General features: G+C 47.2%; 1 protein-coding gene across 1 annotated transcript in view; it reads right to left on the bottom strand.

The window, feature by feature from the left end:
- The window catches only part of HAUS1 (HAUS augmin like complex subunit 1), a 545,328-nt gene that overhangs the window by 204,146 nt on the left and 324,333 nt on the right, over window positions 1–16,849 (bottom strand). Inside the window, exon 6 of the mRNA XM_044088993.1 lies at window positions 11,636–11,701. Coding sequence (XP_043944928.1) covers window positions 11,636–11,701 — 66 coding nt within the window. The remainder of the gene's footprint in view (window positions 1–11,635; window positions 11,702–16,849) is intronic.

Here is a 16,849-nt window from a genome sequence, read left to right on the forward strand (position 1 = left end):
AAATAGATGCCTGGTGGGGGCGGTGAGGAGCCAGTCGTCTAGATAAGGAAACACCTGGAATCCTAAACGTCTCAGGTGAGCTGTCACCACTGCCAGACACTTGGTGAACACCCTGGGGGCTGTGGTGAGACCAAAGGGCAGGGCCCAGAATTGAAAATGACCGTCTCCCAGCCAGAAGCGTAAATGATTCCTGGAAGCCTTGTTTATCTTGATGTGATAATAGGCATCCTTGAGATCGAGGGAGCACATCCATACTCCTTTTTCCATCAATGGGAAAATGGATTGCAAAGTGACCATTCGGAACTTGGACTTCTTTACAAAGCGGTTTAGATGGCTGAGATCCAGAATGGGTCTCAAGTCCCCTGATCTTTTTGGCACCAAAAATAACCTTGAGTAAGTTCCTAATCCAATCTGGTCTGCGGGGACAGGTTGGATGACTCCTTTTTCTAGCAGCTTTGAAACTTCTATTGCTGCCTGATCCCGTTGACTGGGTGGAACGTCCAGGATTTTTCTTGACTGTGGGGGGGAACGAAAAAGGGGAATGGTGTAACCTCTGGTGATGATACGAAGCACCCATCGATCCTGAGTGATGGACTCCCAGGCCTGAAGATGCTCCGAAAAACGACCCCCGACTGGCTCCGGCGACGCACAGTCGGGTAATCCCTCAGGGACGTTGGTAGGAGGAACCACGAAAGGACTCGCGGTCTCCTGTATTGCGGGGGCCTCCACCGCCTCTAGGCGACGCCTTCCATTAAAATTCCCCCCTCCTCTGCCCCTGGGGGGGGGTCACTTTGATGGGCAGGGGAAGACTTTTGAGACTTTCTGAACCACATTTTCCCTCCCCTCTGAGCCTTGGGATAAGGTCTAGTGGGAAGCGAAAAACGGGCCCCAATGGCAGACAAAGTCTTACCCTCCTGCTCACATCTAGTGAGGGTGTCTTTCACTTTGGGTCCAAAAAGGGAGGACCCGTCGAATGGGGAGTCCGTGAAAGAAGACTTGAAAGCCTCTGCAAAATGACACAAGCGCATCCAAGCTTGCCTCCTAAGGGCTACGCCCAAACTAGCTGCTCTACCCGCCCCTTCGGCTGCATAAGATATGAGCCTCATGGATGAGTTGACGATGGAAGAAAGGGTAGACAGCTTGGCGTTAACAGACTGGGCCAACGCCTCAGGCAGGTTACCCGACAGGGTATCTCCCAACTCCTTTATGAGATCCCTTTGGAGCTGCGTAAAATGACACAAGTAATTCAGCGACCGCAAGGTAAAGGTCGCTGAAGACAGCGTATGCTTCCCATACCTATCCATACTCCTAGACTCCTTATTAGGAGGATGGATGGAGGTAGAAGCCTCTGCCACGTCCTGCTGGGTGGCAGACGCCACCACCATGGCATCCACAGGTACTCCCTTGGTCAGAAATTCTTTTCCAGGAGGCACAGACAAGAACTTATTGGGGTGGCTAGGAACTGGCTCCACAGAGTCAGGATGTTCCCACACCCTTCGACAAATAAGATCTAATAATTCATCGAAGGGTGGAGACACCCAGGAGGCAGAAGGCTGGGCTCCGAAGGCCTTGAGGAAGACAGACTCCTCCTCTGAAGGGTTTTTGGAAGGCCAGTCGCCCCGCTGTCTCAAGATCTCCAGGATATCAGAGAATGAGACATCATCTGAGGACGACTTCGGGGATCCTTCTGCATCATCGAGGTCGGTGTCCGAGGTGACAGACTCATCTGGGGAGTCTACGTGCTTCCTCTTACACAACTTCTTCCTGGGAGGCTCTTCAGGCACAGACTCTGAAGGGCCCTCAGAAAGTAGGGGACCACACATGGAGGTATCCTCAGGCCCGGGAGCCCCGCTGTCCAGAGATAGGGGGCACCAGAAGCTCTAGTCGCAGCATCTAGTGAAGGAGTTGCTGATTCAGGTGAAGTCACGATAGACTTGGCCAGCGCGCTCCTCATAGCCTCGAAGGCAGGTCCACCAGAATTGGACGAAAAACCCACCTCCGAGACCATGACCGGAGTCAGGGTACCCCTAGCCGAAGTACCAAGGGGGAGACTCGGAGCCACAGTCTGAAGCCCCGATGTAGCCCTCTCGGGTTCGACTGAGGACACCTGAGTACCGAAACCTGTAGATGGAATGGAAAAGGTTGGAGCCGATGTCAGATCCGAAAGACTCGCAGGAGGTTTCGTAACCGACCCAGGGACTTTACTCGATTCGGCAGACTCCGGCTCCGACGACACCGAGGTTGTCGGAGGAGGAAGAAAAGTACAGTTTTGTACCTACCATAAATGTAGATGTCCGATAGGAATGCATCTGCAGTCCTTACAAATGGGTTGTCCTGTCGTCAGGCAGCCCTTCGGTCGGCCGGATTCCAAAGTCTGGGTCTGGCCTCGGCTGGTGTCGCACTTCACCCGACGTCATAGCTGCAGTTATTTGGGTATAAAGGCATCAGCCGACGCCATCTTCCTCAGTGTTTCTTGCCCTCGATGCCAGGTGCCCTCTAGGAAGGGTAAATTTGGATAAATGCCAATGATTCCAAATAGTAGAGAGCAAACACAAAAAATAAGCATGTATGTACATATATACAAACAAATACACCATAATAGATTCCCCCAGCTAGCTATAAGATGGGCAAATACCCTAGGAGTACCACAGAGGGGAAAGGCGGGTGGGTAATCCTGACTGCAGATGCATTCCCATCGGACATCTACATTTATGGTAGGTACAAAACTGTACTATGTCCTTCAAGGATGCATCTGCAGTCCTTACAAATGGGTAGAATACCATAGCCAAACTGGGGGAGGAGGAAAAGGAAGTTATGGTGTAGTTAAGATCCCTTGCAAAACAGCAGTGGCAAAACCTGCTCGGGATCTAGAGTATAAAGGTAAATTATAATGCTTGGCAAATGTATGCACGGAGCTCCAAGTAGCAGCCTCTAAAATGTCCTTGGTAGCCACTCCTCGTAGGAAAGCTGTGGTAGTGGCTGTAGCCCTTATAGAGTGAGGCCTGATGTTTTCTGGAGTTTTCTTTCCATGGTAGGAGTAACAAAATCTGATACAATTTCCTATCCACTTGGAAATAGTCTGTTTTGAAATTGCTTTTCCTTCCATTCCTGTTGCATATGCTACCAATAGCTGGTCAGTTTTTCTATTGCCCTTGGTCCTGTCCAGGTAGTAGCGTAATTGTCTATGTACATCCAAGGTATGCAACAGTCTTTCTCCCCTGTTCTGTGGGTTGGGGAAGAATGTAGGCAGGTGGATAGCCTGATTTAAAGATACTCTGGAGACCACCTTAGGCATAAAAGTAGGATTTGTTCTCATGGACACTCTATCTTGATGGAAGATCAGGAAGGGTTGTACTGCCATTAATGCCTGTAAGCTCAGATACCCTTCTTGCTGAAGTGATTGCCAGTAAGAAAGCAGTTTTCCATGATAAGTATTGTAATTCTGCTGTTGCTGCTGGTTCAAAAGGAGGGAGTTGTCAATTTTTCTAGCACAAAGTTCAAATCCCATGCTGGTAATGGTGGTTTCCTAGGAGGTTTTACATTTTTAATTCCTCTCAGAAACTGCCTGAGTAGAGGATGTGAGAAGACTGGAGGATCCAAGTCGTATTCTGCTGAAATAGCTGATGCATGAATCTTAATGGAAGAATAGGACAGGCCTTTGTGAAAGAGCTCTGCCAAGTATTCCAGGATGTTGGCTATGTTTACCAGTGACACATCTTCTCCTTTTGTAGTACTCCAAATGAGGTATATTTTCAATTTTGCTGAATAATTTTTCCTTGTTGAGGGTCTGCGAGCCTCCAGGATAATGTCTTTAACCCTTTGGGATAAATTTGGGTTAATTGGCCTTATGCAATGTTCCAGGCAGTCAGCTGCAGCGTTTTCAGGTTTGGATGCAGGATGTTGTAGTTGTTCTGTGTTAACAGCAATGGAACCAGGGGTAAGTGCCACATTTGTTCCCGAGACATGCTCCTCAGTAATGGGTATCAATGTTGTCTTGGCCAGTCTGGAGCTATCAGAATGATCCTTGGACGGTCCTCTTTGATTTTCAATAACACCTTGTGCATCAAAGGAAGTGGTGGGAATGCATATGCTGCCAGGTTTTTCCAGCTGAAAGATAGGGAGTCCACCTTCCAAGCAAGTGGGTGGTACGTCCTTGTGCAGAATTTCTGTAGCTGGTGATTGTGTGGGGATGCAAATAAGTCTATTTCTGGGAGTCCCCATTTCCTTGTAATGGTTTTGAAGATGTCCGGATGCAGCATCCATTCATGGGCATCCGTGGTAGTCCTGCTTAATATGTCTGCTAGAATGTTTTCTTTTGCTGGTACAAAAATTGCTTGTAACTGAATGTTGTAGCTCAGGGCCACATTCCAGAGGTCCAGTGCCATCCGGCATAGAGGGTACGAATGTGTGCCTCCCTGTTTGTTGATGTACCACATAACTGTGGTGTTGACTGTCCTTATCATTAATTGACCTTGTCGGAGAAATGGTCTGAATGTCTGAATTGCCAGTTTTACTGCCAGCATTTCCTTTAGGTTTATGTGTAGGTGCAGCTGGTCTGGAGTCCATAAACCTTGAATGCACTTGTCCAGCATGTGGGCCCCCCAACCGAGGTCTGAGGCGTCCGTCGTGATGGTTTGGCTTGGCTGAGTGTTGTGGAAGGGCAATCCTGTGTTTGCCTGACAGGCCTGAGCCCACCATAGGAATTCTTGTTTCAGGCATGGAATTATTGGAATTTGAGTTTCTAGGCTGTGCTTGTGTTGAGACCATAAATTCCTTAGGTACCACTGTAACTTTCTCATATGCAGTCTGGCATGTGGAACCAATATTATGCAGGATGCCATGAAGCCCAAGGCTTGCAGGACTTTTCTTGCTGTTAGATGGTCCTGCTTTGTTAATGCCAAGAAGTAGAGAGGTAGTTGCTTCTGTTTTTCTACCGTTAGGAATGCCATTTGTTTTGATGTGTCTAGCTCTGCACCCAAAAGGTTATCCTTTGGGATGGTATCAGCCTTGACTTTTTTATATTGACTGTATATCCCAGGGCTTGTAGTAGGTAAATGACCCTTTGCAAGTCTTCTGCTAGCTTGTTTTTGTTGTCCGCTTGTATCAGGCAGTCGTCCAGGTAAGGGTAGATTTGGATTCCCTGGAGCCTGCAATGAGCAATTACTGATGCCAGGCATTTCGTGAACACTCTGGGCGCAGTAGATAAGCCAAAGGGCAATGCTGAGAATTGATAATGCTCTGATCCTGCAAGAAATCTGAGGTATCTTCTGCAATTTGGTCATATGGGGACGTGCAGGTATGCCTCCTTGAGATCTACAGTTACCAGCCAAGACTCCTTGCCCAGCATGGGAAGAAGCTGCTGTAGAGTCAGCATTTTGAATTTTGGAACAATGAGGAATGTGTTTAAAGCGGACAGGTCGAGAATAGGTCCCCATTTGCTCTCTTTTCTTGGTACCAGGAAGAGTCTGGAGTAAAATCCCTTTCCTTGCTCCATAGATGGTACCTTTTCCACAGCTCTCATCCTTAATAATTGAGATATTTGTTTTAGAGCTTCTGCCTTTTGATTTGGAGGTAGGTTTGGCATTCCTCTCTTCCCTGGTAGAGTATGGAAGTGAAACCTGTAACCTTGGTCTATTGTCTGCAAAATCCACTTGTCTCTTGTGATGTAATGCCTGTTTGTGGAAAATAAGGCTAGCTTCCCACCTAAGGGTGCTTCTAGTTGTTCCCTGGTAGGCGGTGCCAGAGCCAAGTCACTGTGATTGACCTGTAGTTGCGGTGGTGGCTGTGTCTGTGGCTGTACCTCGCTGGTTGTTGCCCTGCCACTGGCGTCCCCTGTAGGCACCCCTGGATTGGCTTCTGCCTCTTGAACGCCTATTCCTGCCTCTCTGAGTTCTGGAGGAGTCTGGAAAGGACCAATTCTTGGAGGGCCAATTCCTGCTAAACCTTGGAGGTTGGACCTGTAAGAAATCTTTCACTGTTTGGACAGATTTTGCCTTCTCTTCCATCTTCTTCAGTACTTGTTGTGCAGGAGAGCCAAACAAATTGATCTTATCCATAGGAGCATCTAATAGTTTTGATTTGACATGGTCTGGTAAGGCCCGTTCTTTTAACCATGCATGCCTTCTGATAACTGTGCCAGTCATGGCTGATCTAAAGGAAGCCTCCAGTGCATCATAGCCGCATTTTAAGGAATGGTTACTGACTTGCTGAATGTTATGTATCATTTCCTGCACAGATTTTTTGTCTAATGTTTCATCCGAGGACAATTTTTTGTTTAACTGGTCTAGCATAAATTCTTGATACTGTATCATGAGAAATTGACAGTTCAAGGCCCTAGCTGAAAGAGTAGCAGAAGTGTAAACTTTTTTACCCCATCTCTCTAAGGATCTGGATTCCCTTTCAGAGGGGAGGGGGTTTTTGGCAGAGGTAGCTGCTACAGCCTTAGGTCCTTGGGAGATAGTCTCGGGATCTGCAAAAGGAGCCTTATACAAGTGGTAATGTGTGTCCGGGACCCTGTAGTATCTATCGGGCTTAGCAGGGGCCGGAGGTAGAGAATCAGGAGCAGTACAAGCATCATTAAATGCATCATCTACAACAGAAAGAACTGGAGGTATGGCTAAAGGCCTATGTTGTGGTAAATGCAGAAAAGTTCTAAGCCTTTTTCTGGAATCTGAAAAATCCTGGCCCTGCCACTGAAATTGCTCCCTCATAGCATGCAAGGTTTCCCCAAAAGAAAATTCCTCAGGCGGAGAGGCAGAAGGGATGGACTCTTCAGCATCAGAGTCTTCATAAGGGGAGTAAGGAGCCTCTGGAGGGTCTGTATCATTTGAATCATCAGAGGAATCATCTGTAGACACTGGCTCAGGGAGCTCTGCTCTAGGCCTCTTCTCTGGAGGTGGGTGAGAGGCCCTGTCTGGTTGAGGTTGGGATCCTCGGATTAAAGAAATGAGATCCTCTGCTAAACTAAGCATTTGTGAACTAGAGCTAGGCCTGTGAGAGGGGGTCTTAGTAGGCACAGATTTAGTAGCTTTAGCCCTGGCAAAGGCCTTAATGGACATGGCTGCAGGTGGCCTAGCAGCTCCACGTGCAGGGGTTGAAATATCCAAGGGAATAGTGTCTGATAATTCCTGAGAAACTGCAACAGCAGGTGGGATTTCAGAAGGCGATTCCACGAGGTTGGAAGAGGCCTCGGTAGAAGGTAAGTTTTCGGCTGAAGGAAGAACCGCTTGCTCGGTTTCAGCCGAAACCGAGACACTCGCGGTTGGCTTAACCGCGGTTTCGGCCGAAACCGCGGACCGCGAGTGTCGGTCCTTTTCCTTGCGTTTTTTGGATATTTGCGAAGTCGGAGGATCCGACGGCATAATATAAGCAAAATCGGAGCCGAAAAACTCCTCAGCAAATTCCGACCGACGTCTAAGCGTCCGCCGGTTAAAAGAAGCACAGGCTAGACAAGCTGCGACGTCGTGGTCTGGGCCTAGACAAGGTAAGCAGTAAGAGTGGAAATCTTTATGAGGTATTTGTTTCCCACAAGTTAAACAGTTATTCACTTTTTCTGACATCGGCTGAGGCAAGAAAGAGTCCCCAACGGGGTACTTAGCTTTTTAGAAGTCTTCGGTAGTAGTATTCAGTAGTAATCTCTGGTTCTGACCGACCAGCACTTGCAAATAGCTTCTGCTTCGGGCGCCACGCGGCAAGAAAGACTGAGGAAGATGGCGTCGGCTGATGCCTTCATACCCGAATAACTGCAGCTATGACGTCGGGTGAAGTGCGACACCAGCCGAGGCCAGACCCAGACTTTGGAATCCGGCCGACCGAAGGGCTGCCTGACGACAGGACAACCCATTTGTAAGGACTGCAGATGCATCCTTGAAGGACATCGGAACGGATATAGTAGCTGGCTCTGGAGCCGAAAATAATTTAGTTAACACTGGCGACTGGAGGAGCCTCTGGACCACCCTATCGACATCCGAATCAGAGAGCCTGGAGGACTTGGAGGAGACAGACAGGGGCCAAGAAACCTTCTCTGTCGGAACAGAGACAAAAGTAGGGGAAGGTCTCCGAATCGGCTCCAAAAGGATCGGAGCTGAAGCAGGCTCGAGAACCACCGCAACCTCCTTCGGCGCCGACAACCGTGGAGTCGAAGAAGCCGACCCCGCAACAGACAATACTTCCTGCGGCTCCAAGACCACTGGAGCCGAGGAAGGAGACTTAGCCTTGGATGGTGCTTCCTGCGGCTCTGAGACCAGTGGACCCGAGGAAGGAGAAGTAGTTTTAGAACTTTTCTCCGGAGGCTCCGAAGAACTAGATGGAGCCGGAGACTTCATTTTTTACTTGGATCTGGGTTTCTCAGAGGGAGGTGAGGACGCCAACGTTTCCTCAAAGGAGGGTTTAATCAAACCCTTGAGGATAAGTTTATTTTTTTCTCTCCTGTAAAACCCTGGCAGAGAAAGCATGACACACACACTGTAGGATTCCTGCAAGTGTATGGCACCGAGACAATATACACAGTTGGCGTGGCTGTCAGTTAGCGATGTCTTGTAAGCACATTTGGCACATTTCTTAAAGCCAGATGGCTTATGTTCTTTTGGTTCCTTGCCCGACATAAGGAACACAATCCACAAGCAGCAACAATATTTATAAAATACACAATCACAAGCACACTTGCAACACAAAGTAGGGAGGGAGGGAAGGCTCTAACAAACGCCCGTACAGTAACAACACAAGATAGGGCAAAGGTCCTCTAACTCAAATGGGCCTAGCCTGCCAAATAGAAGGATTGCCAACAACAAACGCAATCAGACACAACAAAGGATACAACAGACAACGTAGCTATTAGAATAGCTTTTTGATATAATAAACTCGAAGCTATAGTTCAAAAAACAAAAGAGAGGGTACTTGGCCACAGCCAAGTCGAGACCACGTCGTTACTCTAGGAGCGGCAAACAAGATCTGGGGGTTTGGGCGTGATGCATCCTGGGATACAGGGTTAGCCCAGCCAATGAGAGACTTCACGCTAGTTATAGTGGCAGAGTCGGAGCCGACTCTCGGCTCCGAACCCGTCAGTAATGAATGTAGGCGAGATAGGATCACATTACATCTGTTATTTTAAGCAGATTTTTCTTTACAAGAAGGAACTGAAGATATAGCATTCTCTTATACTTTCACAGTTTGTCAGAACACAGTACAACATATATGAGCCTGACAGTTCAAAATTCTGAGAATTAAAGTTGCAGAAGTATACATGTTTTTTATTATTCATGCCTATCAATAAGTTTTTCTTCCCTTCCAGAAAGAAAATAATTAGAATTAACAGAGTGCTTAGCAGCAGTGACATCAACTAAAGCTATAACTGCTGGGTCAGGTTTGGGAATACTATACAAACATTTAAAAGACTGAGGAACTTTATACATCCTATTTGACTTTTAGATTGGGAAAACTGTAGAAGTTAAACACACATCCTCTAAAGCGGGAGGAATGGGTGTAAGTTCTGGGCAGTCCTTCTGTAACAACTCTTTGTATTTTCAGAGGGACTAAGGAACCTCAGTGTTCTCCCTAGTGAAGACACTGACACATTCTAGCAATTATCTCAGAGAAAGAGAAACTCCCACAGAGAGAACCAGAAACTGTGCTCTCCTTTGGATCTGAATGAGAAACCTGAGAAATAAACAACAGTATGCATCTTCCTGTTCAGATTCAGATCTTAAATCTCTCCCGGAAAAGAGGAATCCCTCTTTCTTTTACCAAAAGCTACTTTACAAGAAGGATCAATAACCTGAATTAATCTCTGAGCAAGACCCAAGAAACTACTCCTATCCAAAAAAATTAGAGAAGTAGATACATGCTTGTTCTTCTGTTTCCTTTTGACAGGAAAATTGGGGCCAACCAAGTTATTAATGGCAGTAGCTGCTTCCCCAGGGATGGGCACAGCATTCTGATACAACAGGGAAACCTTCCCTATTCCCCTCACCCAGGGCAGACAACACTGGCTCTCCCTTACCCACTTAGTGGGCCCCAACAGCTGCAGAGGATGTGGCAAACTCCCAGTATGTAGTGGCTGCAGATACTACACCAGAGAAATCAAAGGTACAAAATGAGTGGTCTGAGGTACAACAAATGGCCATAGCAGAGTCAGCCATTTGCAACTGAGGCAAATTGTTAGCCTGCTGTGGTTGTAAAGGTTGTTTGCTTATTTTTTTTTTTTTCTTTTTGTTACTGAAAGAATGACTGACCATGGGACCAGTAGTCTGTTCCACGATGACTACGAAAATGGAGCCTCTTTCCTGGGGAAAAACAAGCAACAATTGTCGATAAACACTACCAGTCCACAAAACTTACTTTTTTGACAGAAAACACAGCAAAAAGCATTTAAACACTATGTCAGTCCCAGAAAAAAAAACTAAACACACTTTCTCCCCAGAAGAAAATGCTTTTCAGTAACTTTACACTACTTTAATACTACCAGGAAAAAATGAGTGCTCCATTTAAAAGTACATTACAATCTTGAGACAGTTTGTTAAAACAAAACACTCCTAGTTTTAAAATAACTTTCCTGAAAAGGAAAATTAATAAAAAAAATCAACAAAATTAAGAAAAATTGATTTTTTTCCCTAAAGGGAATTTATCTGCCCAGCAAAGGGAATCACAAGTTGCCAGTTGATCCTCAAAAGCAGCAGATCATCATCCTCTTCAGTGCCAGTAAAGCTCTGAAGGGCTTTATGCCCAAACTTGTCATGGCAGTTTGGATGTGCAGAAGATGCGTAAGCTGGCAGGGGGTTACCTCTTTGGAAAGCGACAACTGATATAGCTAAGGCTACTGGAGCAATGTTCAATATGATGAACATGTACCCATCCCGACTGGTGAGTCTACCATGGGAAATGTGTCCCAGATATGTATACCGTATCAAGAGTAGCAAGCAGACATGGCCCTATCATACCTATTTTCTCTCCTCTGCAGGTCCTCCGGGACCTGGGCTACTATCTGTGGTACAGTCAGGACTTCATACTCCTAAGACATTGCAGCTGGTGATGGTCATACTTTTTACACATCATTTTGCTGTTCAAAAGATGTTTACACTTGTTTGGCTTTTTTTTTCTTTTTTTGACTTAGACCTCAGGATTCTAATTATGTGTACAGGTTGCTATTGGTGTGATTTTTGTACAGTTTATACCTGTAAATTACACAAATGGCTCATCCAGTCAGCACTTAAGGGGGAGCTCCTTTTTAAAGTCAGCTTTTGCTTTCAGTAACCGTTCCTATCATTTGGGGGAGGGACTAAAGCAGCCCTCATACTGAAGTAAGACTTTTGCTTTCTTTTAGCTTTAGCCTAATGCATTCCTGTTCTTGCCATGCAACATGCGATAGTTGTAGGAGGGCAAACATTTGCCAGTAAAGCTACTTAGGAAAAGAACCAGGTGCGCAGACTGCCCATTCAAGCTACTGCTGTACTGCATGGGGCTAGCCTCAGGCCTCCACCAGGGCTACTCACAGCTGAAACTGAAATGTCAACACTGCAGTCTTGCTCCTTCCCTCTGTACAAACTGACAAGACCAGATCAAAAGTTATTTCCGCTATGACAATCGAGTTTGTAAAATACAATGAAGAAAGAAAACAGTATTTAGTTGATGTAATACTAACCTCTGACAGATCCACAAGTGAATGGTGGGACAAAGTCTTATCAAATCCACTTGCAGTCAGCTGCTCCTAGAACAAAACATTTTAAACAGATGTTATACACAGCAAAAATATGGAAGTAACGCATCTGTCAACCACAAATCCCTGCAACATATACTGCATCACTTCAGTCGATAATATTCATGTACTGCAAACCACAAGGTAGTCAACTACAGTAAATGTATACCAATCGTAAAACCCTACAACTTCAAAGTGGTCAGTACTGTCTGCCCTTTTATGTTTCTTTACCTCTTTTGAAAGACGACTACAGGCCCATTAGTATAAAAAAAGAAGTTATGAACTCACCATAACGTTCCATCTGAGTAGTTCTACTTCAATTGTCTTTAACCTGTGGGTTATGGATCTGTATCGGATCCGAGACGGCAGTTTCACCAGCATCTGATCCAAGCTCTATCTCCTCCCCTTACCCATAATACCCCTCCATCTTCTTCCTTCCCTCAGATTCGAGTTTTCTGCACCATCCACACAACCCGACCCAGTAAGACCCTATCACAACAGTTTATATATAAACCTACCAGTAAGAACAGGAAAGCATCAGAGGCTCTCTCTCCTCCTTACCAGATTAATAAACCATAAGGTCAGGGGGAAGGAAAGAGGGATGGTTGAAGACGAAGTAGAACTACTCAGATGGAACATTATGGTGAGTACATAACTTCTTTATCTGAAGAAGTTTATGTCATTTGCTCTTCAACCTGTGGGACAGAGTCCCCAGCTACTAAATACCTGGGTGGCCCTCATGGAAGGATATTTTGGAGCACCACAGAGCCAAAGGATGCTCTCCCTCTGGAAACTATGTCCAACTTATAATGAGAAATGAAGGTGTGAGATGAGGACCAAGTAGCCGCCGAACAAATATCGTCCAAAGACACACTGGACCAAAATGCAGCTGACGTAGCCATGGACCTGGCAGAATGGGCATTTATCCTACCCACAAAGGACATACCTTTGTCTTTGTAAACCTGAAGAATGTAAAAGGAAATCCATCTGGCAACAATTACCTTAGAAACCGGTTTGCCCAGAAAGGGTGTAGCAAAATACACAAACAACTGCCCACACTTGCGATAGGCTTTAGTCCTGTGTAAGGAGAAATGTAGCCGTCTATGCACGTCTAACAAATGCAGTTTATATTCACCCCTGTTCTGAAAATTTGGAAAGAAAATAGGTAAACTGATTGCTTATTTGTTTCTGCGGCCACTTTAGGCAGAAAAGAAGGATTAGTACGAGGTGAAACCCTGTCTTTATGAAAAATCATACATGGAGGTTTGACAGATAATGCCTGGAGTTTTGACACTCTCCTAGCTGAGGTAACAGCCACTAGAAAAGCTGTCTTCCAAGATAAAAATTTCAAGGCCACAGAAGCAGCAGACTCAAAGGGCAGAGCAACCAAAGCTTGTAAAACTAGGGTAAGATCCCAAGGAGGAGTAGGACCTTTAACCTTAAAAGAAAGGTACCTTTAATAAAGGATTTGCAAAGTCTGGAGGAAGCTAAAGAAACCATGTTCTCACCTACATGGAACCTGGAAATAGCCGCCAGTTGAACTTTCACTGTAGATGAGTTGGCACCTTGCTGGAAAATGTATGCCAAGAACTCAAAGACCGCTGGAACAGAAGCTGTGAAAGGATCCAAATCCCTCTGAGAAACCCAGACAGAAAAACACTTCCATTTGCTATGGTATATTTTTCTGGTAGACTATTTATGAGCTGCTACCAGAACAGTCTTGATCGGGGAAGACAGACCGTGAGTCCTCACAATCAAGGATACTGGAGCAGCCAAGCAGTGAGATTCAAACTGTCCAGGTCTGGATGAGGGACCCTCGGGGGGTGTGAAATGAGATCCGGTATTGGATCCAGGATCCAAGGAGGTACTACCAGATGAGACCAAAGACAGGGAAACCAGATTTGGTGAGGCCAGAATGGGGAAATGAGGATGACTCTGCTCCCCAACCAGCGAGCCTTCTGGAGAAATTTTGTCATGAGATGTAAAGGGGGATAAGCATAAAGAAGACCGGGAGGCCAAGCATGGAGCAGAGCATCCCTGGGGGATTCCCCCTGTGGGGGAATCAAAGCGAAGATCTCGCTGCACTTTGCATTGGAAGGAGATGTGAAGAGATTGCAGCAAGGCCAACCCCACTCGAGGATGATCTGTTCTGCTACAGAAGGATTCCAAGACCACTCATAAGTCATTAGAATACTCCTGCTCAGTTTGTCCGCCAGTACATTGGATCAACCCAGAATGTGCGTTGCTACCAGAAAATGGCTGATTGAGATCGACCATTCCCACACTCTCATGGCCTCGTGACAAAGGGGGGTAAAAATTGGATTCCTCCCCGCTTGTTGATGTATCAGACCACTGACATACTGTCCGTCTGAATTGCAATAGTTCCCAGAGGAAGAAAGGCATGAAGGGCCTGCAATGCTAATACGACCGCCCTCATCTCTAGAACATTGATATGCAACTTGGTCTCGTTCAGGGACCACAAGCCTTGAATTGTCCTTCCCGAGCAATGCCCCCCCACCCTAAATGGGAGGCATCCGTGGTCACTGTGGTTTGGGGAGGGGCGGCAATAAATGTTCATCCCTCGGCTAGCTCCGGGGAGCATATCCACCAGAGGAGGGACTTCCTGCACACATTGCTTATATGAATAGGGTGCGTCAAGGGCAGATCCAACAAAGACTATTAGACTACTAGTGTCCACTGCAGAATCCGCATACGAGGACGAGCACAGAGGAGAAGAGTAATGTTGGTTGCCATGGAACCTAGGGCTCTTAAAACCACTTCGGCTGGAGGAAGACAAGACTGAAAGATCACAAACACATGAAGTCGTAGGTTTCGGACTCTCTCTGGAGTTAGAAAGACCTTGGTTTGTAACGTATCGATTCTTGCTCCTATGTAGTCTAAGACCTGAACAGGCTCTAGAGAAGACTTGGATATGCTGATTGTAATGCCCAGCAAGTCTGACAATTTCAGGAAATATTTTCTGGCCTGACAAAGTAGACGCTTGGTGGGAGCGGCAAGGAGACAATTGTCCAGGTATGGGTAGACCTGTATCCCCTGAAGCCACAGGTGAGCCGCTACTACTGCCATGACCCTGGTTAACACCCTGAGGGCTGTAGTGAGACTGAAGGGTAGGGCTCAGAATTGATACTGATTGTCCCCTAGCCAAAGCAGAGGAACCTCTTGGAATGTCTGTGCATTTTGATGTGGTAGTACGCATCCTGGAGATCTATTGAGCACATCCAATCATTCTCCTGCAGGTAAGGCAGGATGGATTGTAGAGTGACCATCCAGAACTTCTATTTGGCAACTGACAGGTTTAGATTGGAAAGGTCCAGGATAGGCCTTAGGTCCCCAGTCTTTTATGGCACCAAAAAGAACCTGGAATAGATGCCTGATCTGGACTGATCTCGGGGGATGGGCTGGATGACTTGTTTCCTTAGCAGCTTTTTTATTTCGAGTGCTGCTGTCTCCCTTTTTGCAGGTGGAATGTCCTGGAGGTTTTTTTGGGGAACGGAAGGATTCAGAAAGGGGATGGTATAACCTCTGGATATCATTTGAAGCACCCAACGGTCTGATGACATGGACTCCCATGCTGTCAGGTGCATAGAAAGGCGACCCCCCCCGACTGCATCCAGAGTATATCAGTCGGGCAACCCCTCAGGGCTGCTGCACGGGCTTGTCCGAGAATGGTTCTCGAGACCCGAAATTTCTCGGACCCCCCCCCCCGCCTCTGGGCTGGCATCTGTCCTGACCCCCTCTGCCTCTAGGGGAAGGTGAGTCCTGAGTGTCCCGGGAATACTGAGACTTCTGGAACCACATCTTCTTTTGCCCCCTCTGATTCCAGGAAATATTTTCTGGCCTGACAAAGTAGATGCCTGGTGGGAGTGGCAAGGAGACAATTGTCCAGTATGGGAAGACCTGTATCCCCTGAAGCCTCAGGTGAGCCGCTACTACTGCCATGACCTTGGTGAACACCCTGAGGGCTGTGGTTAGAGCAGCAGATCCCGATGGCAGACAGTGTCTTCCCGTCCTCCTCACTCTGGACCAACATCTCACAAACCGTTTTTCCAAACAAGGAAGAACCATCGTAAGGAACATTCGCAAAAGTTGCCTTAAAGGGTTCCGTGAACTGACAAAGCCTAAGACAGGCATGTCGCCTCATGGCAATGCCGGACCCAGCAGCCCTTGCTGCTGGCGCATCGACATATTAGTAACCACTTTGAGAGTGGCCATTTGCGCGAAGAATGTGCGTTTGTCCTCCAGTGACATGGACTCTGGGGGCGACTCAGTGAACTCCTTGACTAGGTCTCGCTGTAGTCTAGTTACATGGGCCAAGTAATTCATCATCCTTATAGAAAAGGTGGCTGAAGCATATCTCCACTTTCCCAGATGATTCATCGTCCTGGACTCTCGGGCGGGGGATGGGCTGTAGAACTTCCTGGGCTAGTTCTTTCTTAGTGGCAGCCAATACCACCATGGCATCCACTGGGGACCCATTATCCTAACTCAGTTTGTCTACTGGAGGGCTCAGGATTTTATCAGGGTGCCTGGGGATTGGGATTGGCTCCACGGTGTCCAGCTCTTTCCATGCCCTGGTGGTAAATGAGGTCCACTAAGGGATCCACAGGGGAGGGACACCCAGGAGTAGATGGGCCCGTGTCAAAGGTATCCAGGAACATGACTTGTCTGAGGAAGGCTTAGGGAGGGTGGACCAACCTCCCCGCTGGAGCAGGATTTCCATGTTGTCTCTGAAGGAGACATCATTGGGGAGGGGTGACCTGGGGGAACCTTCCCCCAAATCGGTATCCTCAGTAAGTGACTCCGGAGAGGAGTCCAGATGCCTCCTTTTGCATGTTCGCTTGCGAGGAATCTCTTTGGTGGGAGTCTCCAGAGAGGGCTTGCAAAAGACCTGTGGTTCCCCGAGGGAAACCGTATGGGGCACATAGAGCATGGGCTGTCCCTGCATGGGCAAAATGGCTGAAGACGCACCCAGAGGCGAGGGAGTTGGGGCGGAATCAGATGAGATGGTCAAGGGCCTCGATCTGCGGGAGAGAACCCTTACCACCAAGTTGAAAGCCGAGGGAGAGCGAGCCTCCTGAGAAACTAGTAAGGAAGCTGTTCTCCTGGGATCCGGCATAGGGATTGGAGCCGAGCCCAAGG

This window comes from Protopterus annectens, chromosome 1.part1, assembly GCF_019279795.1.
Source record: "Protopterus annectens isolate FY-2018-M chromosome 1.part1, PAN1.0, whole genome shotgun sequence".
Taxonomy (NCBI): domain Eukaryota; kingdom Metazoa; phylum Chordata; order Ceratodontiformes; family Protopteridae; genus Protopterus; species Protopterus annectens.